The 27,572-nt window shown below is 49.0% G+C and overlaps 4 protein-coding genes across 4 annotated transcripts; 3 read left to right on the top strand and 1 right to left on the bottom strand.

Annotated features, from left to right (window-relative positions):
• Window positions 1–16,068: 16,068 nt before the first annotated feature.
• On the top strand, window positions 16,069–20,650 carry UCRPA7_3808 (putative abc transporter cdr4 protein; the record flags this gene model as incomplete). The annotated part of the gene is made up of 2 exons (XM_007916335.1): window positions 16,069–18,065; window positions 18,124–20,650. The coding sequence occupies 2 exons, from the start codon at window positions 16,069–16,071 to the stop codon at window positions 20,648–20,650; spliced, it is 4,524 nt and encodes a 1,507-aa protein (XP_007914526.1).
• Window positions 20,651–21,632: 982 nt separating this feature from the next.
• Window positions 21,633–23,584, top strand: UCRPA7_3809 (putative alcohol oxidase protein; the record flags this gene model as incomplete). The annotated part of the gene is made up of 6 exons (XM_007916310.1): window positions 21,633–21,783; window positions 21,847–21,895; window positions 21,950–22,306; window positions 22,357–22,591; window positions 22,649–23,326; window positions 23,516–23,584. The coding sequence occupies 6 exons, from the start codon at window positions 21,633–21,635 to the stop codon at window positions 23,582–23,584; spliced, it is 1,539 nt and encodes a 512-aa protein (XP_007914501.1).
• A 230-nt stretch (window positions 23,585–23,814) lies between these two features.
• UCRPA7_3810 (putative calmodulin protein) lies at window positions 23,815–24,586 on the bottom strand (the record flags this gene model as incomplete). The annotated part of the gene is made up of 6 exons (XM_007916181.1): window positions 23,815–23,849; window positions 23,900–24,041; window positions 24,099–24,169; window positions 24,233–24,358; window positions 24,471–24,486; window positions 24,539–24,586. 6 exons carry the CDS (start codon window positions 24,584–24,586, stop codon window positions 23,815–23,817), a joined length of 438 nt encoding a protein of 145 aa, XP_007914372.1.
• A 1,583-nt stretch (window positions 24,587–26,169) lies between these two features.
• UCRPA7_3811 (putative 3-dehydroshikimate dehydratase protein) lies at window positions 26,170–27,231 on the top strand (the record flags this gene model as incomplete). The annotated part of the gene is made up of 1 exon (XM_007916297.1): window positions 26,170–27,231. One exon carries the CDS (start codon window positions 26,170–26,172, stop codon window positions 27,229–27,231), a length of 1,062 nt encoding a protein of 353 aa, XP_007914488.1.
• Between the last annotated feature and the right edge of the window lie 341 nt (window positions 27,232–27,572).

Below are 27,572 nucleotides of genomic sequence, written 5' to 3' on the forward strand. Positions count from 1 at the left end.
CATTGCGGGTGTTGCTGCTCTTTTCTTTGGTTCACGTGGAGGACGCGGTACTCTTGGGGGCGGTGGAGCTCTGCTGGCACATGAGCGGATCATAGCAAGCGGAAATCCAGTCCGCCACTACGATGGAAGTTCAAATCCAGCGTAAGTTCCCGCCCATGGGGCATTGGAATTTGTTGACTAATACATGTATAGTTCTGTCGCTCAGCAAGGTGCTGGCCTTGTGGATGCATTCAAAGTGATACAATATGGGACTTCCGTCAGTCCAGCAAATGTCAACTTGAACGATACAACTCACTTTTTGGGGACCCATACCATACAAATTTCCAACTCCGGAAGTGAGTCCATCACTTATCTAATCAGCCATGAGGCAGGAATTACAATTTCTACCAAAGCGCAAGGAGATGCATGGGTCTCTCTGGATCCCCCATACTCCACAGACGAAGGTGATGTTGCAACTGTTTCTTTCTCCAAAACAGAGATCACGGTTCCTCCCGGGGAAACACAAGGCTTTTCAGTTACATTTACAGAGCCATCCACAATAGACGCAGCTATGCTTCCGGTCTATGGTGGTGCTATCATAATCGCTGGCTCCAATGGGGAAGTTGTACGTGTTACATATATGGGTAAGATGAGCCAGGGATCACCGTTGAGGCCTGGATGACTAACACATAGTAGGAATAAAGGGAGATATCTATACCAGTGACATGTGGGAAATGGATCGTGGCGTTCCCATGTATCTTAGTGGCTATGGTGGTCTAATGGAAGATGGACACAACTACACGTTCGAGGATGGCTCTGATGTACCCCAGCCCTACTTCAACGTTCTGTGGTCGACGCGCGAGATCAGTTTTGATGTAAGAACCGCCCCCGATGGCTCAAATCCTCAAAATTCATTGCTGATGTATTTTTCAAGTACGTTGATAGGGACTGGGAGCCAAGTGATTGGTCACACCCTTTTGTTCCCGGGCAGAACAAATACTACGGCTCAATGATAACACAGCCTAGCGCCTTGACTGGGTCCTTCACAGAGTTCCCCTTCTACAATCTGCCACGAATTACTGGAGGCATGTATGCAGTTCCTCGAGGTGTGTTCTCCCACAATGGCGAGAAAATTCCTAGCGGCGAGTACAAGCTTCTCGCCAGGACACTGCGCACTTTCGGTGACCCGAACAACATTGATGATTGGCAATATAAACTGTCGCCATGGTTTCGCATTAATCGGTCAGTTCCTTCTAATGAAACCACTTCTACGACAACTATTACTTCCGCAACTTCTACGGTATCATCATCGGCAATATCAACGACAACATCTTCTCTGCAACCTTGCAGCACGACTTCGACGCCTATTACAATCAAAGCGATGGTTGGGACTGACCAGAGCCAGTACAATCTATATATATACTCGGACTTCCTTGCGGTTGATCTAACGAATGGTCAAACGCCACTCTCTTTCCACCTAACCGATGATGGGCATATCGAATCCACTCTACCTTCAGGAACGGACAGCTTCTTCTCCGTCCACACTAATACTAACAGTCTAGTATACCTCTATGCAGCATCTCGCATCACTGGAAGTTGGTCATACCTTGAGTGTACTGTTGTTGCAGGCGAACTTCAATGTCAATCAAACGGCAAAGAAGCCTTCTATATTTGCGAAACAGGCAGCGGGCTCGTGCGACATGGGACAGCACCACTCGATGGTTGCCAAACGTTGACTTTACTGGTGGAAGCGAGAACTGATCCAAACTGCGTGGTGTCTACATCGACATCCATTGGAGGTGCCACGAGCTCCTATACTCCAGCTACATCGACCACCACCGCTGCTAGTGAATCAACTACTCGCTCGACAAATTCCACATCCACTTCACAGTCATCAGTTGTGACCACCTCACTATCGAGCTCCTATACTCCAGCTACATCGACCACCACCGCTACTAGTGAATCAACTACTCTCTCGACAAATTCCACATCCACTTCACAGTCATCAGTTGTGACCACCTCCCTATCGAGCTCCTATATGTCAGCAACTACCACCACTGCTAGCGAATCGAGTACACACTCGGCAAATTTCACTTCGACCTCACAATCATCAGCTATAACGTCTACATCACAGTCATCAGCCGTGACCATATCAATAACGACATCTTCGTTCAGCAATGTCTCTCTCACAGTCAGTCCAACTTTCACTCTTTCGAGTACTTCTGCCCAGGCAACAGTATCAGCAAACACAACTTTGTCCCACGAGGTCTCGTCATCAAGTAGCCTTCATTCAGAGACAGTCAGCCAGCAAACATCTAGTCTTCTGAGTTCTGCTTCGTCTCAGTCCAGTCAGCTATCCAGCTCAGCATCTCAGACGACGAGTTCGTATCCAGTATCGGGAACTGTTGGGACAACTCAGACATTAATCTCAAGCTCACGGACACTTGTCTCATCAGTTGAAACGACTACACGAAGTGATAGTTCGAAAAGTTCGTTATCTACGCTGTCACAAAGCGGCTCCAGTGGTACCAACCCAGGCACCACTGGCTCAGTCTCACAGGTACAAAGCTATTCGAACTCGCATATTTCCTCGACATATGAAGCAACTCCGTCAGGGCTCCAAACCTTTACATCTACAGAAGTACTGTGGACTACTTCAACAATCTGTGAAACACGAATCGTTACCATCACGGCGTGCCCCTCAACCGTGCCACGATGCCCGGCATCTTTAGTCACTACATACGTGGAAACAGAAATCATTCCGGTGACGACGACGGTGTGTCCAGTGACAACTGCGAAAGAAACATCCGAAAATGAACGGCCTACACTGACAGCAGAGGAGTCTCAGCCAGCCTATCAAACCTCGCGCAACCCTGTTATTGTCAGCCTTTCACTACCTCCGTTAGAGCCCAGCATGCCAGTGACGACGCCGACAACACGAGGGGATGCGCCACATGCGAGCGTGGATGGGTCCTTAGCTAGCACCGCCAGCGCATCTTCGCCAGGGGCGGACTTGTTTAGCAGTACAAGTATCCTCTCAAGCCCTAGCTCTAGTGAAAGCCAGCCAGTTGCTGCATCAACCTCAGGTGTAGTGACAGTTAGCGGATCCTCCTCGGTTGGCACTCATATGGCCTCCGTGGTGGCAACAATCATCTCTGCTCTCATGCTACTGATGAACTAAGTCGGGACTTGTGAAAAAGGGAATGTCAATCTTGGCTATTCACCTAAGCACGCATCATATACGGTCACTATACAAATAATCCGTAGTTTGATTTGACTTAATTCATTGAGAGATTTCTATGTAGTCTCCTGTATTGTGCTCATCACCAAGCAGTTGCAAGAGTGGTTTGTCCAGCCACCTCTCCTTTAGTGATCGTCCTGTTACGCCTCGTCCTCCGTTGGCTTCTGCTGATACTGCAAAGACAGCTGTTGCTACTGTGATTTCTTCAACATCGTTATAAATTTCCGTTTCAATGACAGGAATTAATGTTTTCGAGCATGCCAGATTAGTGTTAGAATCTGGTCGCAGTACTGAGCAGGTTTGCGTGATCTCTCTTCCAGCCTGGAGCGGGAGTACAGCAATACCACTAGCACCAGCTGAGGAGAAGATGACGACTGAATCTTTACTAGTGACTGAACCTTCTGTCAAGCCGAGTGACGTGTCTGAAGACACTTGATCCAAACTCAATAGCAATTGACCATCCTTGCGCTGGCGGCCATCCACTGCGAACCCACCTTCAACCGTATGAAGAGAAGATTGGTTTGCTCCCGCAGCGTGATCTCTTGTAATTCTGTGCACACGGACATGCCAATCTGGCCATCGTGTGCTTGGTGGGATGAGTGCAGTCTCTACGCGAATAGACCGATCGCCCCAAGGCCACCATGTGACCTTTCCAACGGGAAATGTCTCGTTGCCCAAAGCTGATATTACGCTTACATTAGAAAAGGTCGCCTCCTCACACAGTTTCCATTTGACTGCCCACGTCTCAGCACCGTCACGACTCAGGGCGAGCGTGCTATCCGGCACGATTTGTTGTATAAGTGGGCCAGTGGGTACCGAGAATGTAAAAGCTGATGAATACGCAAACTTGGAATACTTTGCTTGTGTAGCCTTCATTGGCCATGCTACAAATTGCGCAGGGGAAAGCATGAAGTGATGGTTGCTGTCAGGGTGGTTGCAGACAATTTGCTTGGGGGTCGGCACTAGAGCTACAGGGGGCTGGAACTCAGGGTACGGCGTCTCAGATGCTGTCCAAAATTCGTCATCCTTAGAAAGGACGATTGCTATGAGAGTCTTCAGACACCAATATGGGGACTGTGGAGAGTTGTAATCTTCACTCATATACATATTCCTAAACTCCTACTTAGCACATGGCGGTAGTGTGTTTTGTGCGGGGACTTACGGATACAGCCAGCCGATATTCAGAGTGCCGTCTGGATGGAATATGTTAGTGGAGTGTGCAGCCCACCACCGGAGGTGCCGCAAGAGAAAGCCTTTGAGTGCTCCTGGTGTTGAGAGTGGTTCCGGCAAGCCAGGGACTTTGGCTACAGCCAATGCAGCGAAGAACCCTCCACACGCAAACCGATATGTTAGTGACCTTCCAAAAGGGATGGCCGCTCCTGAAAGTCTCCATTAGCATCACGCTCGACCGACCAACTGCAGACCAAGTTGCTTACCCTCAGAATCAAAATATCTCCAAAATTTCGCAGAAAATTGGCGCGCTCTTTCGCGATATTTCTCTACTCTCTCTGGATCCAGGTCGGCTGCAAACTTGGTGTACAGTAGCTGGCTGAATTGAATGGCAAAGCTGCCCGAGTAATAGTCGACTTGTCTTCCAATGCCAACGGCATCCCGTCGCCCCGACTTATTTGCCGCTTCCAACTCTTCTGCTGCCCCATCCGCAGTAAGCCACCGTCCGTCGCCAGCCCAGCCATCAGAGATATAGAAAGATTCGAGCAGGTCAAGATCCGCTCCAATCTCCTCCATCAATGCCGCCTTTTCTGACGATGACACCCCGCAGACTTTGATACGCGCAAGGTCAGCAAATACTCGGAACCACCGCCAGTTATTGTAAGGCATGTCTTTGCAATGCATCCCGCTTAACCACTTTCCCACATTCGCCTTCGTCGTCTCGTCTAGTGACCCATAGAGCTTGTCTTCCGCTGCTAGCAGCGCAAAAGAGACGATCTCCGCTTCTACCATGCGCTGATCAACGTCGCCGACGGAGCCCCAATATTCAGGATGCGACGGATCAGTGCCTGCTACAAAGCCTTTGAGCCATGGCTCAATTACTGATCGTACTTCAGCAGAGTCATGGTCACAGTCACCCGCAAGCAGCGCTCCTACGGCCCAAAGAGGACGAGCAAATCCTTCCAGTTGAGCGGCAGCTTCATCGAAGTGTGCACTGGTCGCAACTGGAAGTCGAATCCGGGCATTATTAGTGGAGAAATGTGCGTGCAGTGGCTTTAGAAGCGCGACCGTTCCCCGAATCACGTCGTCGCGCGATCGGAATGGGTTGTCTGAGAAGCCAGATACAGGAGGCATGGCGAAGGATCAGAAGGCGATCACGACAATCGCATTAGGTTTTTACGAGGATCAGGCTCGCTAGCAAAAGATTATAAGAAGCTGCGGTCGGTTCGTATTTCCTGCTTCGCAAAAGCGGCATCGGGGATCGGCCGAATTGGCGCCGGTCCGGCTGACACCGGGATCACTCTACCGTTATCGGGTTAAAATCGGCCGGAGCATGCCGGTACTCCTTCCGGGGACCGAAGTCCTACATTTATATATAAAGAGATTGACTAAGAGTATTTTAGCGATAGACACGCCACGTTTATGGCCTTTGCTCCAAATACCTCACCTCCCCGGATTTGACGAGCTCCACGTATGCATATAAAGTCTCCTCGGCTCGCTTCTCCTACCCTCGATACAAGAAGCAATCGAGTGTCAGGAGTCGCCTCAGCATCCGAAAACGAAGGAACTTACAAACGAATTTTGTGCTACCGAGGTGCTTTTACGACAAGAAAACCAACGAGAGAATACCACACGCTAACAGCAAAGCCAAATATCTCATACGAGATGCCGTTGCTACTTCAGTACAGACAAAATAAAGATACAGACCAGCATACTTCCTGTACAGAATACTTTTGCTTGGGTATTTAATTTAATCAGTAATTGACAGTCGAATAAGAATCGGCCGCGAAATTCCTAGAAGGTGATAGGCAACACGTATTTCCAGCCTCGGTCAGAATAGTTATGCAAATTAGAACATGGACTTTTACAATAAACTCCAGTATAAATGGCCCAAACCATCAAGCATATGTTTGTGAACATGAAGATAGCCGATACAATCTAGAATACGACCCAGGTCGGATAGATCATGTAAAGCGAGCAGCCGAGCACGACTAGCACGGCTATGATCACAGACACACCTTACGAGCACATCGGAATCCCTGTAATTTGTGGAACAGTGTATGTCCCATACTTAGCGGCTTGGTGTCAGAGCCATAATCCCACCTATCCATGAAGATAGCTCACTAAAAGGGGGAAAGCTTAGGTTAGCACACGAATATTACAGTGTCAGTGGCAGAAGATTCGCTCTAGCATCCGCGTCGTGATCTTCTTTGGCTGTTCAACGCCGATCTCGCGCATCCGTTCATAGCCCAACTAGTCGTTTTAGTCAGGCAACATAGCTTACCATTTTTTGGCATACCGGGGGAGATAATGAAGTGAAGGATGCCAATTGGTAAGCTGACACAGCTGTCATGATGAATAGCCATCTCCATCAGCCACAGCATGGACACCATTGAAGTTGGAGTGTACGGCAGCTTAGTGACCACCAAACATGACACCGGTATTATTGGAGACGTACCACGCCTCAGCCCCTTTGAAGAGCCACATGTGTGATAACCGACGATACTAAAATCAGGGAAGGAGTGTATGTAATATACTAAATATGAGTGCTAGCATCTTATCTCTGTAGCGAGATCGAGCTTCTTACTCGTTGCCGCAAAATTCTAAGTCTCCTTTCATACTAGATATAGGCATTATCTTCGCCGAACAGTGGCTAGGATGCCAATCGAAGATGTAGAGCCATGCCCACGAGAGCGAGTGTTTCTGCGACTGATTCTCTTCGACACCCGATTCGGTAATAGGCCAAGTCGCGTTTGCGGCAATATTTCTAGTATGAACTAGAGCTGGCCCCTGCTCCGGCTCTTGGCGATGCTGCTGGACGCTGTGAGGCACAGGCCCTGTGTGACAGTGGCCATTTGATTTTCGACGCTCTTGATGTTGAGACGTTCAAATAAGACACCCGAGGACCGAGTGTCTTGCCAAATAAAAAACGTTCTGCTATAAGCAGATGCGCGTTGTGTCTCATCAAAGTCACTATATCTTGGTCATTTTTACCGCAAATTCTGGGCCAATCCCATAGCCTGGGTCGTGAGAATTGGTGCATCGGGCATCGGGTGAATTGCCTACCCCATGGGCTAAAGCACTCATGATCACGACTCATGCCCCAGTATTTCCCCGCACAATTCTGGGGTAGGCCTACAGTACTGGTTGGCTCCGACTTCCCCGACAGCATGGTCAGCCCACCATGCTTTACGTTACCCCGATACCTCGGCGGCAGATGCGGGGAGATCAGCGCATGCAGGCATGTCCTCCAAGTAGAACTCATCTGTGCCATCAGAATCAACTTAAGGGCTCGCTTCGGGCCAGACATCGGCCGCTTAAGCTACCAAAGGACAGTTCTGCTGTGCGGTGCAATGGAGAGTGGATCGTTGGAGACTATGTCCGGTCGACTGGACCCAGACGGTCCTTCGTGCCAAGGATGCCGTACTCGAAAGTTGAAGTGTTCGCGAGATAAGCCAGCTTGCACGCATTGCGCACGGCTCCGTGAGCACTGAACATCTGCAAGACACATTGACAGCCTGCTGACTGCTCTTCAGATGCTCAATGTGTTTACGACAATAAAAGAACCAAACCTGGCATGAAGCCAGGTGCGGTTGAAAGTCTAAATCGCCGCGTCGGTAAGTTAGTCTTGGCAATTGCACCGCACCAGTCTAATCATTCACAGAGGCACTGGAAAATGCATTCTTGAACAGAACGCCCAGTTGCGAACCCTTATTAACTGAAGGTCTTACGACACCAAGTCGGACCAACGACGCACAAGATTCGACTGGAGTTCTCAATGTGTTGACAGTCTTGGCACAAGAGCTACAAAAGCTCAACTCACGAGCTACAAATCATGTTTCAACACCACCAAACTCAGGCGCGCATGTTGCATTCTCCCCGATCAGTGTAGCCTCCACAAGGAGAAGTGCAGCTGACTCTCATGAGACCTTCGAACCGAGTCATAACCAGTCCCGCAAAAGGAGACGAGTAGACAGCTGTGGGAATCCGAACATTGAACTCGCAGCCCCTCTCTCCGAAGTTTCCGATCCCGCCTATATGTTACCGCCCCCAGACTTCATGGAGGAGATCGTCTCGGTGTATTTCTTTCTGATTCAGCCATGGATCCCCGTACTGCATGAGACACAATTTAGAAGACGGATTAACGATGCAGCCGAGTTACCTAAACTTGTCGTTGTACTGCACGCGATATTAGTGGCGGCTATCCGGTTCGTTGATGGTGTAGAACATCGATTATCTATTGCAGATATTGACCGCCATGTTCAAAAATCACGCAACATCGTGGTCTTGACGGCAATGGAAGACCTCTCTGTCGAGAACCTACAAGCTCTTGTCATCATTGCTTTTACAGACGTGTGTATACCTCAGCCTTTTTTTTTATTTTTTTAATACGTGAAGAGGCTAAACGTATATGTAGATTGGTGATGGCAAAGCAGCTAAAGCATGGTCGCTTGTGGGTTCACTGACCAGAACGGTCGAATACCTACAACTTAGTGTCGAGACAGGGGATGATGAAAAGCGGCCATTACTCAAGCCATTATCTTCCCTGCCGGAAGCCCAAAATTGGACAGAAGAGGAAGAAAGACGACGGGTATTTTGGAACGTATTCAATCTGGACCGGTAAGCGTGTCACCCTATCTCGATCCTAATTTCTGCTAATACGAGAGAGTAGATTTTGCTCCGTTACAACTGGGTACGTTGCTACGCGGTTTTTGTTAGTAGATTCATACTGAAATATCTGTAGATGGAACACGAGCTTAACTGCGGATGATGTGCACCGAAAGTTACCAGCAGACGGTGGAACATGGCATAAGGAAGAGCCAGTAGTGACTCCTTACTTCGGCATCTGGGATCGGTCTGCGGCAAAGATTGGCTTTTCAATCGCATTCCTCCCGGCACACTATCCTAGCCCAGCTCAGACTACCGAGTCGAGTACCCATCCTGACACGCCAACTTCAGTCGAGAAGCCCGCATCCGCTGTTGATATGTCGACCGTCGGTGCTTTCGCTTATTGTATCGAAGCCACGGAGTCACTCAGTCGAGTCACTACATACTTTCTTCAACAAAAGATTAACTTTAACAATCGACAGGAAGTCGGCAATTGGCTGACGAGGTTCAAAGAACTCGATCTTCGCTTAGTTCAGTGAGTTTAGTTGCATACCAACTCTCCTCTTTACACCTTACTCATATTGATTAGTTGGAAAATGTTTCTGCCTCAGAAATGGAAAGATTCAAACATCTCTCGACAGCCAGCTCTCATCAACATGGATCCAAATCTTACACTAGCACATGTTACGCATAACACATCAATGATCCTCCTTCATCAACGCATTGCATATCCTCAACTGGAATGGGCTCAGATTGTTAAGCTCCCGAGTACGTGTAGCGCGGAGACTTGCCAAGTAGCTGCAGTTGAGACGGCCAACATAACTGAAAAGTACCTAAGATACACGCCAGCCCACAGTCCGGTCAACAGTCAATTCACTTTTTGTGTCTTTATGAGTGCTAGGGTACTATTAGGTGAGGTACTTTCTAACCGTCTTCTCTCCATCACACTAACTCGAGTGCCCATTAGTTCACTGGCGATATTACAATTCAGATTTGCTACCGGAGTTCTGGGCGCTGGTGGACTCTCTCGAAAGGATGGCGTCTCGTTGGATCGGACCTGCGCTGCCGGAAGATCGAAGGTGGAGCTGTCTTGCTGGAAAATACGCGATGGAGCTGCGGGAACTTCATAACAACTGCGTTAGTGACTCCGAGTTCAAGGTGGATGTGCTAGGTTATTCCACGAGCACTTCAACCCTACCAGAAAGGACGGTTCACAAGGTCAATGGCCGTTCTCCTCAGGTATGTCGACAGGTGGCTGTCACCGCAACACCTCACCCTTCAGGCCCAGAGCTTCAGATCCAGCCAAATTCTGCCATGGTTCCAATGCAAGTTGCGGGGTTCTCCCCTCGTAGCGTTGAAACAGGAGACGAATTGTCTGCGATATCCCACATGCTGCTAGATCAACGCTTCATGGAGATGGATCGAGTGATAAGTTTCGATGACATGGTTTTCACCACAAATGTCGGCACGCCCAGCATTGGCTTCGAGGGATGGATACCTGGGCCGATCCAATCATAGCCAATGGCAAATAATAAAACAACCGTGTATCTATGTCTACTGAATAGTTGTATATTATATCAAAAAGTACATTGATTCGCTCAAACCAGGCCCATTCTAAGCAGACGATTCCCAAACTCAATGAGATAGAAATCGGCATATACCAACCCGTGATCCCAATACCTCTTATGGTCCCGAGAATTATGGTTTGCCGTTGCATTTTTTAGCAGTGCCTCGAATGTCTGGCCTGATCGAGCATCCTCAACGACGACATCCTTGCCGTTCAGTCCAAGAACTGCCTTCTCTTGTGATAAGCACAACTCGATTGTGTCCTCCACGATTCTCACCGCTGCATCCAAATATTTCTTGGCTAAATCACCTTTCCCACAAGCGAGTAACGCCTGCGCAATAACCAACATACCATTTGCTGCAATGACGCCCGCACTTGAATCTCTTAATGGCCCCACACCAGGGAAATCCTCAAGCGGCGCATCAAAGTCCCACAATGGTACGTATCGGCCCTTTGTTCTCTTCTCTCCTGCCACCGGTATCTCGACTGAGTCTGGAGATGTCTCAAGACGTTGAAGGAAATACTCCACCAAGCCACAAGCAACATCTAAGAATTCCGAGTCGGACGTCCACATGTACGTCTGCGCATAGCCTAAGATAGCCCAGGCTTGACCGCGAGCCCATGTAGAAGTTGCCGAGTAGCCTTGTGCTGTGCGACGTTCTTTTAGCGCACCTGTAGCTGGATCGAAATTGACGACATGTGCAGTGCTATACAAGGGGCCTGAAAAACCAGTGCCGCTGCTGTGATTCTTCTCTACACGCAAGTTTGAGCGAACCAGAGTTCTCGCGTGCGCGGTGGCCGCATCTGCAAACTGCGTCTGTCCTGTATGCGCTGCGGCATAGTACAAAAGGTCGAGATTACACATGGAATCGATAATGACTAGAAAGTCATGATCAAGGCTCGTAATGGTGATCCCTTCTTGTGTAAGCTTATCCCAGGAGCGGATTGCTCCTACTCTAGAGTTGTATCGCGAATACAAGGAGTTAGCGGCCCTGATGACTGAGCCAAGTGCCTTCTCCTCATTCATAAGCTCCCATCGTTGGCGCATAGAGGGTTGTATCATGAAAGACATATCATGTGTATCCGTCCGATGTGCAGTCTCATGCAATGGGTCAGACCAAGCTGCCCCGAGGACCTGCAGCTTTTCGCGAATGCAGGCTTTGTTGGCACCCCCTGGAACACTGCCAGGAAATTTGACCGTACGCTCTAGGAGAGAGTAAATTGATCCAGGAAAAAACCCACAAGTCCAGAAATCGGCCTCTCGCTGCACATATTTTCCTGCTTCAGGACCTGTCTGCAATACATACTCGGGATATGTAACGGGAGGATTCTACGATTTGTTAGCTCTTGCGGGCTAACGCTTGCGTCTTTGCAACACTTACATTATCCTTTAACCCCAATTCTGCTGTTCGTATAATCTTTGCTGTGACATTGTCGTCAAACAGTTCCCTGAGGCGATACCCAATTGTCGAAATAGCTTCTGGAGCAGCTGGTAGAGAACCCATGGCTTCCGGGGTTTCAAAAACACTAATTTGCTATCCAAGAACAGATGGAGACCTAAGACAATCGCACGAGTGCTGCAAAGACCGAGGGGTACTCAGGACTTGGGCAGGCTGGAATAGCCAAATATGACTTGGTATGAAGTACTGGGGGCAAATACCCACCACTTGGTTCAAAAGTAATGTAAACACAGACAACCTACGTGTTGCACGCCAAGTACTTGCAAGAAGTTTATCTGTCGGGGTATAGAATTTGTCGGAGAATATCTGTCCGGCCTCTGTTGCCGCGAACGGACCGGGGTGACATCGCCCGAGAAATCGGCCGATGCCCGATACCGTCATTCCCCGCGTTTCACCTGTAGCCTTCCACTACATGTGAATAATTTAGCTCCAGTTGTGTCCAGCGGATCATTCAGGGATGAACTAAATGAGAAGTTGGAAATAAAAAAAATAAATAAATAAAAAAAGGATTGCAGATGATGTTTGTAGATTTCATTATTGAATATGTAAACTCCAGGTTGTAAGAAACCATGATGTTCACGCAATGCAAAATATCGAGTCCACGGACCTACGCATCATCTGCTGCTTGCGGCCTCTGGGTATTGCTTTAATCTGACTTGTCTGACATAGATGTCGACAGTTCGGCGGCTAGCACATCTTCATCTCGTTGTCTCAACAGCCAAATTAGCAATCCTGCCGGACCAGCAAATAGAAGCCTGCCAAGCATGTTCAATATTGTTGATGGAAGACATTGCTTCGAGAAGGGCACTGGACTTGCCATATTCAGCAGTGTCGCAGCCCAAACAATTGCCGTGGTATATCCACCCAGGAAATCATATATGAAGAAGTCGTGCATTGTCTTTGCTCCTGATGACCAAGGCCTTGCTGTAAGTGGTGAACTTGGAATGAAAACACTGATGAAAGTGAGCTTATCGGCGACACCATCGAAAAATGTGTCTGGGAAAATCTTTGCAGCAGCGATGACTGCAAAAGAAACGATTTGTACACAAGCAGCGACGTTCCAGGCAAAGTCGTAGACGTTTTGTAATGCGAGACTGTCCACCTCTGCTTTGGTGGCTCCGTGGAATTGGCCAATCGCAAGTCTGCGGAACGCTTTCGTGGTTAAAAATTGCCAAAAGGCAATGGAAAGGGGAGATAGTTGGAAGAGAGCACCGAGCCATTGACGGAACGTGGCATCTTTGAATGGTGTTCCTACTAGGACGGCTAGAAGGAAGTAGCCCGGAATGAGTGCTGGGATGATAGCAACCAGCTTAACAGGATCCCGGAGATGGACTGCACTGGAGCGGTTGCGACAACGAGATATCAGGAGAAGGTGGAGGATGCAGTAGATAGGCATGACGTTCGCATATGCAAAGATCTGAATGAGCGTTACCCAAATCGCAGTGCTTGATGGCGGTTAGTTAAGGAATTGAGTTATAGACGCGGTAAGCGAGCTTACAAGAAGATCGCATTGTTACTATTCCAAACGCGAGAGCCCTCAATGACAAGAACAAGGTAAGCAGGCACGAACTGCCCAGCACAATGAAATCCGTAGAGCGAGATTTCAGGATGAGCGCCATCGGTGAATCCCGAGAAAAAAATATTGACGCACGCGAAAAATCGATCAATCAGCCGTACGCCAGTGTAGTGTCTAATTATGAGGTCATTCGACTCAGGCAAGTTGTGTGGTTTGTCGTCAAGCAATGTGTTAAGGTGCTGCATGAAGCCATTTCGCGTGAGCTGGCCAAAGGTATTGCTTAGCCCAAACAGAAAAAGACCTGACAAGATGGCGATAGCCTCAATGGGAATCGCCCTTCTCGTGCCGGCAGAAGATGAATTAAGAGACATTTGGAGAACCCTCGGAACAAAGAAAACTAGGTGAATACAGTGTAACTGTTGAATGGCAACATGAAGCGATCACAACACGGATGTGGATGGCAGAGTGGCTCTTCAATTCATACTCCAGTCCCAGTATAGAACACAAATTGCAATTCTAATTACCTATACTACGATATCAGCACTCTTCCCGGAGCCGAGAAAAAAAATGGACGTTGTCGTAGCTGGGCCGTTGGCATGTTATGAGGGGCCTTTCTCCCTTAAAAATCACCAAAAATCGGGGGGCATTGCAAGTTCTCGGACAGGTTGCGGGGTTTTGCTACAGCCCGAAGGGCAGCATTGACGGCCCCGACTCCACTTCTCGGCACAGCGCCTCGGGCGGCTGTAATTGGACATGACAACGCATGTGGGGACATCCCGTAGGGCTGGAGCTCCACTACGTGCCATATCCAGCCAAACAGTTTGATTTCCTATGCAAATGAGTAATGTAAGTCGTGAATCAGGAATTTAAACATGTCACAAAAACCCCTTGATCAGTCGAAGAAATCAAAGAGCAGTTCCGGGACGGGAACATGTAGCCGGGCTCTCGGGTCGATTAAGAACCCTTGAATGAGAGAGGGCTCGCCAAGGACTTCGCGTATCGGAGACTTTGCAGTGCTCGAGCTTGGATAAGTTCCACCGAAGCCTTCGGCCCCCTTTTCAATGGCAGGACCAAGAGTAGAACCATCGCCACTCGAATCGGGATAGGAGAGGCATAGATCAAACTCGGTAGTCGTCGACGACTAGGATACTGAACCAAATAGAAAACAACACGTCATGAGGCATCAAGAGAGAAAAGCTGTCGTGCAGCATATCTTTCGATATCTTCTATTTCACGAGAATCTCTATACAACTCAGTACGGTTGTTCAGAAGAGAGCTTGTCTTAAAATGGGAGATTGAAAAGGATAAAACAAGATTACACGTCCGGGCGCCTCTGGTCCAAATGCCCAGTGGCCTGTCATGAGATTTCAGATTTCATGTGAAACCAACAAAAGCCTTGAGGGGAGCCAACTTGCTAACATACCTCAACGGAGACTTTTCTAGCTGTGCATCTATTTTGATGAGCATACTGCCATTTGTAAGCGACCAACATTATACTGTAAGAAATTGCACAAGCCCGCGGTTTCCTGGGTCCACAACATGAGAGTCTGCACCTCTACCAAAGTCATAATTAGTGAGACTGGATTCCGGCGGTAGACCCATCTGGTGGAAGATAGACTAGGCGCTTCGAATGCTAACATGCACAAGAACAATGCAGCTTCAATAGGTCCTCAATCCGGATGCCGCATAGGTGCTCAGATTTAAGGTGAATAGGCAGTCGACTGATTCAAGTGTATCAAAACAATGCCACCTGTGGTGTTCGTGTCATGTTTGAAGAGTGGGTGGGCAGCGAAGCGTGCATCGTACATCAGTCCATTGGGCGAATCCGAGGTTTCATATACGATTACGGGTCAGATTCAACGAAAGAGAGACTGCGGTCGGGCCTCCGGGATAGGATCGGGTCCTGAAAAGAACCCGAGAGGGGAATAGCACCGTAGATTGGTACAGGGAAGTCAAGGACCGTAGTCTCGGTCCGTGGATGATACGCGACTCATGGCGTGCTGCGGCCACCACTCCACGCAAAAAGAACTGCTAGTCTCTGTCCACGGAGGCTCTGCCCCACGCCAATTCAACTGATTGGATTTCATGCACTAGATTATGGCTGAGAAATAAGATATCTGTGGAGTTGTTGTTTATCCGTCTAAGGCAGCGAACACCAAAGCGCCGTGAGGACGGCGGACAACACTCGAGTCCGTCGCGAGCCCGGTGCATCCGAATTTGCATCTTTATTATTCGCCATTGCTCGAACGGAGGTTTCTATTTTTTTACTTTCTTTGCGTGTCCCTGTGTCGTCATATCCTTGACACCGGTATAGCTTCGCCTTCACTCTTTCCGATCCAAATCCTAACACCTTTCCTTCACGACGTTTTTTTCCAAACTTTCTTGTGTAATCTAGGACATGAAGACTTGTATCTAGATACTATCTAGATTGTATCTCATTCACAACAGAAAACGGATTTCAAATCGCAGAGGACTAGTTCGATTATCGGTCAGGGAGGACGGAGTTAACTCTTTCACGCCATCAACGATGGCTTCGGAAGTCCCAGACAGCAACATGTCTCGTGCAGCTGGCCGGTCACCTGACGGCAGCCAGCGAACGTACACCAATGATATCGAACCCCCTTTCGAGGTCAGCAGCCATATCCCTGAAAAGCACGACGCCACCCCGAAGGATGCATCAGTAAAAGATGTGGCCGGCGACGATACTGCTTCCGATGAGGATGGCAATGAGACGGAAATGGAGAGACGGCACTCTATTGTCCAGGATCTTGCGCGCCAATATACCCAACATTCTACGGTTGATGCAAATGGTGATGTTCACACTTTGTTTGGTAGTGATGACCCAGCTTCTCCACTCAATCCCAATGGCCCCAAGTTCAGCGCTCGTGCTTGGGCGAAGGCCGTGGCGAAGGCGGCGACCGAGCGAGGCACAGGCTTTCGCAAAGCAGGCCTTTGCTTTCAAGACTTGAGCGTCTTTGGATACGGCGCAGAAACAGATTACCAGAAGGATGTCGGAAATGTTTGGCTAGAACTTCCTAGTCTCGCCAGGCAGGTTGGCTCAAAAGATAGGGGTCAACGGCGTATTGATATTCTCCGCAACTTTGATGGAGTCGTCAAAGCAGGAGAAATGCTTGTAGTGCTGGGTCCACCCGGCGCAGGATGTTCGACCTTTCTCAAGACTCTCTCTGGAGAAACAAACGGTATCTACGTCGATGCTGGCGCTTACTTCAACTATCAAGGCCTTTCGGCAAAGGAGATGCACAAAGAGCACAAGGGCGATGCGATATACACCGCCGAGGTGGATATCCATTTCCCTCAGCTCTCCGTCGGCGATACTTTGACATTTGCATCGCGCGCCAGATGTCCTCGGAACCAGCCTCCTGGTATCACACGCGAAGAGTACTGCGATCATATGCGCGACGTTGTCATGGCCATGTATGGCATCAGCCACACAATTAATACCAGAGTTGGCAACGAGTACGTGCGTGGTGTGTCAGGTGGTGAACGCAAGCGAGTAACGATTGCTGAAGCCACGCTCTCAAATGCACCATTTCAGTGCTGGGACAATTCTACGAGAGGACTGGATTCAGCCAATGCTATTGAGTTTTGTAAAACTCTGAGACTGCAATCCGAGCTCTTTGGGCAGACATGCGCCGTATCAATTTATCAAGCCCCACAGAGCGCTTATGATCTGTTCGATAAGGCCATCGTGCTGTATGAAGGACGACAAATTTTCTATGGCCGTGCCGATAAGGCTCGGGAATACTTTGTGAATCTCGGATTCGAATGTCCAGCACGCCAAACTACACCGGACTTCTTGACGTCGATGACAGCGCCCTCAGAAAGAGTCATCCGTGCTGGATGGGAAGGGCGTGTACCCAAGACCCCCGATGAGTTCGCCGCTTGTTGGAAGAATAGCCAGGAATATAGGGAGCTGCAAGCCGAAATTGAGGAATACAAGACAACTCACCCTCTCGGCGGTGCAGACGCCGAAAGCTTCCGTGCCCACAAGAGGGAGGTTCAAGCAAAGAATCAACGACCTGCATCCCCGTTCCTGCTTTCGTACGCTCAGCAGATCCGTCTGTGTCTCTGGCGTGGCTGGAAACGTTTGATCGGAGACCCTTCGCTGACTTTGTTTGCGCTGATAGCGAATTCCATCACAGCGCTCATCATCTCGTCTTTGTTCTATAATATGCAACCAGATACTGCAACCTTCTACGGTAGAAGTGCTATTCTGTTCATTGCGATTCTATCTAATGCCTTCTCGAGCGCTCTCGAAATTCTCACCCAGTATGCCCAACGTCCAATTGTGGAGAAACATGTTCGCTATGCATTCTACCACGCATCTGCGGAATCGTTTTCGTCCGTCCTGGTAGATATGCCCTATAAGATCAGCAACAGCATATGCTTCAACCTCATCATATACTTCATGACCAACCTGAATAGAACACCCGGAGCGTTCTTCTACTTTCTCTTCGTAACATTCCTCATGGTGTTGGGCATGTCGGGCATCTTCAGGTCGATGTAAGTGCATTATCACCCTTTCCCTCCCTTTATATCAATGGTATCTAATAAACTATAGTGCTTCATTATCTCGTACATTGTCACAAGCAATGGTGCCGGCATCGATTCTGATTCTTGCTTTGGTCATTTTCACTGGATTCGTTATTCCAGTAGATTACATGCTTGGGTGGTGTCGTTGGATCAATTATCTTGATCCTGTGGCATATGGATTTGAGGCACTCATGATCAATGAGTTTCACAATCGTAACTTCACTTGTGCAGCCTTTGTGCCAAGTGCAACCGTCGACGGTTATCAGAACGTGACATCTGATCACCAGGCTTGCTCGGCTGTGGGTTCAATTCCCGGCTTGAACGTGGTTAATGGAGATGATTATATCAATTCGGCATATAAGTACTATCACGCTCATAAATGGCGAAACGTTGGCATTCTGATCGGATTCGTCATCGCTTTTCACTTGCTTTACATCGTTGCGACGGAGTATATCTCAGCCAAGAAGTCGAAAGGTGAAGTTCTCGTATTCCGCCGCGGTGTTGTACCCCCAACAGCGAAGAGTGACGATATCGAAGCTTCCGTCTCCGGTCGCTTGCAAGTTGTCGAGAATGGCAGCGGTCACTCATCGAGTGACGAAGGCGTCATTCAGGCGTCGACAAGCGTCTTTCACTGGAACAACGTATGTTACGACATCAAAATCAAGGGCGAGCCCCGCAGGATTCTCGATAATGTGGACGGCTGGGTCAAGCCGGGTACGCTGACAGCACTCATGGGCGTGTCTGGCGCTGGAAAGACGACATTGCTTGACTGTCTAGCTGATCGCATTTCGATGGGCGTTATCACAGGCGAGATGCTAGTCGATGGTCATATCCGGGACCAGTCATTCCAGCGTAAAACTGGATATGTACAACAACAAGACCTGCACCTCGAAACCAGCACCGTTCGTGAGGCCTTGGAGTTTAGCGCTTTGCTTCGTCAACCTGCCAGTACACCCAGGTCTGAGAAGCTTGCCTATGTTGATGAGGTTATCAAGCTTCTGGATATGCAGGACTATGCTGATGCTGTAGTGGGTGTTCTTGGCGAGGGTTTGAATGTGGAACAGCGTAAACGACTCACGATTGGCGTTGAGCTCGCTGCAAGACCACCTCTACTGCTATTCGTCGATGAACCCACCTCGGGATTGGATTCGCAAACGTCATGGGCTATCCTGGACCTACTCGAAAAGCTGTCCAAAGCTGGTCAGTCTATCTTGTGTACAATTCACCAGCCGTCGGCGATGTTGTTCCAGCGTTTCGATAGGCTTTTGTTCCTCGCTAAGGGAGGCAAAACGGTATACTTTGGCGATATCGGTCTCAATTCAAAGACATTGACGACATATTTCGAGAGGAACGGTGCACCAGCGTGTCCGCCGGAGGCTAACCCTGCTGAGTGGATGCTTGAAGCCATTGGTGCTGCTCCAGGCTCTAGTACCGATGTTGATTGGCATCAGGCATGGCGTGATAGTCCCGAGTATCAGCAAGTACAGGAGGAGCTTCACCGTCTTAAAGATGGCGGTTTGACCCGTGAGAAGACTACAGAAGCTAGCAACCCGGCTTCCTACCGCGAGTTCGCTTCACCTTTATGGGATCAGCTATTGATTGTCACCCGCCGCGTTTTCCAGCAGTATTGGCGCACACCATCCTATATTTACTCGAAGTTCATTCTATGCTGCTCAGTCGCCCTATTCATTGGTTTGGTTTTCCTAGATGCTCCTTTGAGTATTCAGGGTATGCAAAATCAGATGTTCGCCATCTTCAACATTCTGACCATTTTCGGTCAACTTGTACAACAGCAAATGCCCCATTTCGTCACTCAACGCGCGCTTTACGAGGTTCGCGAACGTCCATCGAAAACCTACAGCTGGAAGATCTTTATGCTGTCGCAAGTCATCACAGAGATTCCTTGGAATTCATTGATGTCGGTTTTCATGTTCGTCTGCGTGTACTATCCTGTCGGATTGAACAGAAACGCAGAAGCAGCTGGTCAAACGGCCGAACGCGGCGCTCTGATGTGGCTGCTCTTCTGGCAGTTCTTGATTTTCACTTGCACCTTTGCACATGCCTGTATCGCCATAACGGACACAGCAGAAGCAGGAGGCAATCTCGCTAACGTGTTATTCATGATGTGTCTGCTGTTCTGCGGTGTGTTGGCATCCCCGGACGCCATGCCTCGTTTCTGGATTTTCATGTACCGCGTGTCTCCTTTCAGTTATCTCGTCTCGGCGATGTTGTCCACAGGCTTGGCAAACACCAATGTCACATGCTCCAGCGTTGAATACGTCGTCTTCGACCCACCTAGCGGCCAAACATGCGGAACCTACATGGCCGACTACATCAGCGCGGCAGGCGGGTACATTCTCGATTCAGCAGCCACCGCGGACTGCCAGTACTGCCCAATTGCGGATACCAATGTCTTCTTGACAAGCATTAGCTCCAACTACGCACATAGGTGGCGCGATTTTGGCATCGGGATGGTCTACATTGTCTTCAATATTGCTGCGTCCTTGGCCCTATACTGGCTGATTCGCATGCCGAAGGGAAAGAAGGAGAAATAAGCAAGCGGCTCAGTAATAGATCGATGGGTTTGGGGGCAGATGGTGTATTTTTTTCAGTAGCTATGCGCACATAGCATACTTCCTTTGTTGTCGTTCCATGCCGTATGGAAATTCGTAGACTCATTTCATATGTTTTGACTGTATCTGAATAATTAATAGACTAGATACTGGGATAATAGACGATTCAGGCATGATTAAAGATATCAATTGGGGGTGCTCGTGACGTTGATCCGTTTGCGAACGATGCAGCCTTCGTATAACATTCTCTAACTTAACGTGGCATAGCGCAGATCACTGTGCCGTTTCTAGCGCAATCCTTCAGGAGGCTCTAAGGATAATATAGCGACAGAGCCCCTGCATTTCAGTGAGAGATCCCTGTGAAACCTGAAATGATTGGGTGACCATTCTGAGATTGAGAAGCTTAACTCCCCTGGATCCAGCCCTGAGAAGTCAGGCCTCCCGTGTCGCAACATTCGCAACCTTCAGCTGCATATAAAAAAGCTTTCGCTGAGGGTTCCCTCAATTGGCTGCGCTCTTGCGATTGACTCTCATGCTATAGGAATAGAAAGCCTGACACGCGAACAAGAGTTGGCGCTCGTCTAAAGATGTGGCCATTCACGACAGCGTATCCAGAAAAGTCCGCCCAGGACGTTGATGGCGCTACATTCGATTACATCGTCGTCGGAGGTAAAGTTGATAACCATCCAGCTGAGGTAGCTTGCTCACACTTTTAGGCGGTACTGCTGGTTGCGCCGTTGCATCGCGTCTATCCGAGGATCCCAATGTCAAAGTTCTCGTGATCGAAAAGGGCCGTGTTGGAGACAGCTTTGTCTCGCGTGTCCCATTGCTGTCACAGAACTTCCTATGGCCATCTTCGCAGTCCGTGAGCACTCGGTATTCGGAGCCCTTAGAGCATGCTCACGGCAGACAGTTCCGCCTATGGAGCGCAGAGGCTGTGGGCGGAAGTTCTCGCATCAACGCCATGCTGTTGACACGGGGCCCGCCCGCCGGTTACAACGAGTGGGCAGAAGATATGGGTCTTGATGAATGGAGCTGGAAGCATGTTGAACCATATTTCAAGCGTATGGAGAACTGCAAGGCGCATCCTGGCAAGGATTATCGTGGCTATGACGGTATGACAACTCAGGTGAAGAGTCGACTTAGTGGCGTGCACAGAGCTAATAACCACGTTACAGGACCATTATTAGTCAGACAATTTCCGCTGCCATTTGGTGTCTATCCTTAGTATGCCTGCACTCAGTGAAGAACAACCGTACGCCATACTAACCAAAGTCATAGTTTGGAGAAGGCTTGCGAGGCTCTAGGGCTTCCGATTCGTGATGACAACAACGATCCAGATGGCCCAGTTCAGGGATATTTTAAGCTCGACGCCACAGTTGATGAGCGCGGAGAGCGTCTTTCCGCATATCACGCGTATTTGAACAAGCGTATAGCCCTCGAACGACAAGCAAATTTGACCATTTGCACTGGTGTTGTGGGCTCAAAACTGGAGGTAAATGGCAAGACTCGCCAAGTCACTGGAGTGTACCTCAGGTCTATCGACCCAAACAATACCAAAAAATACCTGGTCAAGGCTCGTCGTGAAGTCATCATAAGCAATGGCACTCTGCGGTCACCTCAGATGCTACTTTTGAGGTAAGTAATTTTTGTCACGGCCCTGCGGCAAACACTAAAGCCATGTATAGTGGAATTGGCCCCAAAGAGTATATCAAATCTCAGGGTATCACCCCCATTCACGATCTTCCAGCCGTAGGCAAGCACCTTGAAGATCATTATGCAGTGCCTGTCATGCTGGAGCTCCCCATGCAAGACACCATCCATCAATTGTCTACCGGCCTCATTGCCTTATGGCATATAATTTTATATTTCGTTTTCGGCCGCGGACTGATGAGCGCTCCATCTACGCAAACCACGGCTTTTGTGCGTACAACGTCTTTAGATGAAAACACAATGGCTGTTCGAGCACGAGATTCTCAGGGCCTTGACACGATGGACAGCTTTCAAAAGCGCAACATTCCCGATGTCGAGATCATGATCAACCCTATCAACTCCATTCAGAAGGATCTGCCTGGTCGATCTCTATTCACCTTTCATACGGCCCTTATGCAGCCATTGTCCCGGGGTCGTGTCGAGCTTGCCTCTATAGACCCTCTTGTTCAGCCTCGTGTTTACTACCCCTTCTTAACAAACGAACAAGATCTTGTGCCTCTACGTGCTGGCATTCGCTTCTCCATGCGGATGGGCGAGGGTATTAGCAAAACTGGCTATCCCCACCCTGCGCCACTTGTCTTCGGTCCTGGTATGGATCAAGCTACATTTGGCCGGTTCATGGAAGAAATCCCCGACCCCGTTGCGGCAGAAAGCACTTCGCTGAAAGAAATGTTCGGATCTACACCGGCTGTTCTGAAGGAGCTCAAGTTCAACCCGGTGAATAAAAGCTGGCGTGATGTGACCGATGAAGAGATCGATGCTTACGCCCGTCACGCAGCCGTCGCTGCACTTCACTACTCAAGCTCCTGCCGCATGTCTCAGACTCCCAAAGATGGTGTCGTCGATCAGCGTCTGCGAGTCCATGGCCTCAAGGGTTTGCGAATCGCGGACGCGAGTGTGTTTCCAAAATGTCCAGCTGCACACACCATGGCTCCAACCATAATGGTAGGAGAGAGATGTGCCGATTTTATAAAGGAGGAATGGGCGGTGAAGAAGACACAGTGAGCAGGATAATATACACATTGCTTTATTAAGATGATATAGCTTGGCGTGCCATCATCCTGTTCGGGTTCGGAACAGGGTTCGAAACATATCATACCAAGAAGTATAACTGGAATAATGTTAAGGATTTAGGCCGAGGAAATGGAGAGCCTGGTGGACTCCGGTCGAGAGAAGCTTCAGAATTCATCAACGATCTATTAGGCTTCAATCATCACTTGTTATTCACTTCGACTCTACTGAAATAGGTGATGAGTTGAGGCTGCTAGCTGTCATACGTAGAGTAGAATATAATTGACCTCAAATCGCTATCTTTGTGGTGAAATGTCTCGGCAGTGATCCATGCACGCTATCTACCTTCATAGCCTTGGGTAATCGTCATATCCGAATGGTAAACTTCTGCTTAGTGTCATAACGTGGGCAAACAACGTTGTCTATTTGCCTTGCATGATTGCAACAAACTCGTGGTCTGAGGGGCTGTTAGCTCACTCAAGAAGTAGGAGTCTCGTAATGCCTTACAGTCAATAGAGCCATTGCCATCCTTATCAGCCTCTCGGACCATCTCGTCGATCTCTTCACTAGTAAGGTTCTCGCCGATGGAAAGCATGACCTGACGAAGCTCGGCAGCGGAAATTGTGCCGCTGTTGTCCCGATCGAAGACCTATCAATAGTCGATAAGCTGCTTGTACTAAAATCGGCACTTTGGATGGGCAGTCACCTTGAAGGCCTCTTTTAGTTCCTCTTCGATATCACCGGCCTTGACTTTTCTAGCCATCATCTCAACGAACTCTGAGACCGGGTCAGTTCAACTCCTGCCAAGGTAGCTACTTTCTCGAAGAGGTCTCAACCGACCATTGAAGTCAATACTCCCAGTGTTGTCAATATCGACCTCACTGATCATGTCATGTAGCTCTTCATCTGTGGGGTTCTGGCCCAGAGATCGCATGACGGTGCCAAGTTCCTCGGCAGTGATCACTCCTAGATTTTGACAGCGGTTAGCCACTTCCCCAAGACGTTTGATTTGCCGATAGTGCCCCTAAGTGCTCTTTGCAACTGGTGACAGGTTCTTGAGGTGTGGGCAGCCACTCACCATCGCCATTCTTGTCCTGTGGGCCTCATTAGAACATGTTTACTTCCTGAGCCAAGAAGGAGACTTACGAAAGAGACGAAGACATCCTTCAGCTCAGCGATTTGCTCTTTAGTCATTGACGAGGCCTAAGTGAGGAGTTGAGTTAGCTGGGCGCTCAGCGTCATGGTCGGGAGTAGCTAGCTCTTTAGAGCAACTGGCAGATATCGGCAGGGAGTCGCGACGGCATTCACACATACCATGGTTACTTATGCAAGGGTCCTAAGGTGCGAGCGAGCGGGCTGTGCAAAGGTAGTGTGGGATGTACAGTACCGATTGAGAATCTGACACCGCACAGCTGAAGGAAGTGGAGAAACCCATTGGGCGTCTGACGTTGTTTCAGGTTTCAAAATCACATGACTTCTATGACGTGGCGCCAGTGTTCTTGTTTGCGGGGAAGCGATGTCAGGCATTTTGATTGTCAATTTGATTTTGACAAGTCTCTTGTCTTGCTGAAGTCTATGGTGTCGCGATAGTTACGTATATAGTCAGGAACTGTTGCAACTGAAAGTAATAAGGTACTTCGGAATGCTCTGATGTTTAAGTCTCCGACAAGGTCCTCTACACCTGGCCGGCTGCGCCTCGTTCGGATGGCGTGCGGGACGGACGGATATTCCTAAGGCTTCCCGTACCCCTCAACTTAGCGGCTCCTGGACGCCTACAACAGCTTCAACATACTCAGTACCCTACCTAGCTAGGAACCTTACCTAAGCATTCCATCTTTTCGGGCACAATAGATAGGAATCGCCATGAGATATCATATCGTCTTTTCAATAGCGCTTTGGAAGTGGGTGGCGCTTTCTCTTGTATCTTGCATACAAACAACCAATGGTCCCTTTCCTAGAACGGACTTAGATGGTCACATGGGCCCCAGTGACGATGCTTCTTTCCAAACATGCTAGTCTATGCGGCAAGGGTCATCATCAGCCTTCCTCTTCAGAATCCTCAACTACATTTTTTGAGGGACCCTGTTTCAAACCCCAGGTATCGGGCTAATTTAACTTCCTATGACTTATCAAGGCCCCGGCCAAGTTTGCCCATTGGTTATCAATAAATATTTTCGAGTTTCATTGACTACGTTAAGATGCGTCTGAGTACCGGGATTTCTCTTCTCGAAGTCCGATATATCTATCCTTCCAATTATGGTGCCAGTTTGTACTGGAACATGGGCAGTAACATGGGCAGTAACATTTCTGGGGCGAAGTTTCCCTGGCTGGATGTGGCAGAAACACATCGTGATGAGTCGTCACTGCTCAAAACAAAGCATTGTGCGACAAAGCAGACTCAAGTGAGCAAATTTGGGCCGGGTGATGGTCTCCTCTTGGCGACTCACACAAATAATCAGTACTCATTTCAGTCAATGTTTTCTGTCACGGTTCATATAATCACCTGAGCTCTACACCATATACATAGTTTCCGCCGCCGAGACTCTACAACTTCCGGAAGGTTCTCCCTTGTGCCGGCAGGAAGCCACAGGGTATCGTTATTCACCTGAACAACAGTGAGAGAACAATTCTTTGATACACAAAAATATTCACTGGTGGCAGCTTTATCTCACCCTTAAGCTGCATAGCACTGAACATTTTCATAACTCCTTTCATCACTCAACCTCCTTCATCCTCATACCACATAACGCCTCAGATCAAATCAAACAGTCCTCAAGATGGCGCTGAGTAAGGTTGGAATCACTTCCATCTCGCTTGGGCGCAGCTATGCGCGTCATCAATTCGTCGACAGACTCGCCGCAGCCCAGCAGTTTGGTTTCGACGGCATTGAGCTGGCATACGAGGATCTCCTGGCGGTCACCAGGGGTTTGAACCACGATGGCGTCAATAATGAGCCCGTTAGAGATGCTCTGATGTCCGCGGCACGTCTCGTTAAAGATCTCTGTGCCCAACATGATCTCGAGATCATCTGCCTTCAGCCGTTCTCACAATACGAAGGACTGGTCGATGACGAAATCCACGACGGGCGCATCTATCAGTTGCATCTCTGGGTCATGATAGCTCACGAACTGAACACGGACCTCATTCAGATTCCCTCAAACTACCTCCCTGCCGACGAGCTGACTCGTGATGTCGCGCACATGGTGAGAGACCTTCAGGAAGCCGCTGATATCGGCGCAGCCGCCAACCCACCCATTCGATTTGCATATGAGGCCATATGCTGGGGAACCTGCGTCAACACTTGGGAGCAGTCTTGGAACATCGTCAAAGCCGTCGACCGCGACAACTTCGGCCTCTGCCTGGACACATTCCACATTGCCGGCCGTGTCTTCGCCGACCCAACTGTCCCCGATGGCAAGATGCCTAATGCCCAGCAGGCCGTCAACGACACCTTAGATCGTCTTGTCAAGGAGGTCGACGTGAAGAAGGTTTTCTATATTCAGGTTGTCGATGCTGAGAAGCTCACGAAGCCCCTCGTCCAGGGACACGAATACTACAACAAAGAGCAGCCAGCACGAATGAGCTGGTCACGCAACTGCAGACTGTTCTACGGAGAGGAGGACCTCGGCGCATACCTGCCCATCAAGCAAATTGCAACGGCAATCTTCGATGGACTGGGTTATACGGGCTGGGTCAGCCTCGAGCTCTTCAATGTCAGAATGTTGGACGAGGGTGAGGAGGTTCCTTCCGACTTGGCTTATCGAGGTGCGAAGTCATGGCATAAACTAGCCCGAGACATGAACTTAAGAGTTGGTTCGTCAGTGAGAGAGGATTCCTAATCGTTAACATGTGAGATGGGCTCACATTTCGACACGCATCTGTTTTTTACGCTTGGCGTTACGGAAGGATAACAACTGTCGACTCAAACAGACTCTGCTAGTATAGTCACAGTACTAAATACAACACATAAAGTATGTCTCATCGAAGCGGACACAATAATTTCGGCGTGATGGTCGAATGAGTTTCTAATGTTCTCTAATTTCACTTTGTGTCTAAAATCTACAAACGCACAAACATCACCCATGCTGTTCCAGATGTCTAAGCCCATACATCCTCCTAGAATCTTTTGTTGGCTTTTATCCGATCGACGTATGCCTGCGCTTGCCCTGGTATGTGTCCC

The sequence above is a fragment of the Phaeoacremonium minimum genome (assembly GCF_000392275.1).
Source record: "Phaeoacremonium minimum UCRPA7 unplaced genomic scaffold PA7_03_scaffold_290, whole genome shotgun sequence".
NCBI lineage: Eukaryota > Fungi > Ascomycota > Sordariomycetes > Togniniales > Togniniaceae > Phaeoacremonium > Phaeoacremonium minimum.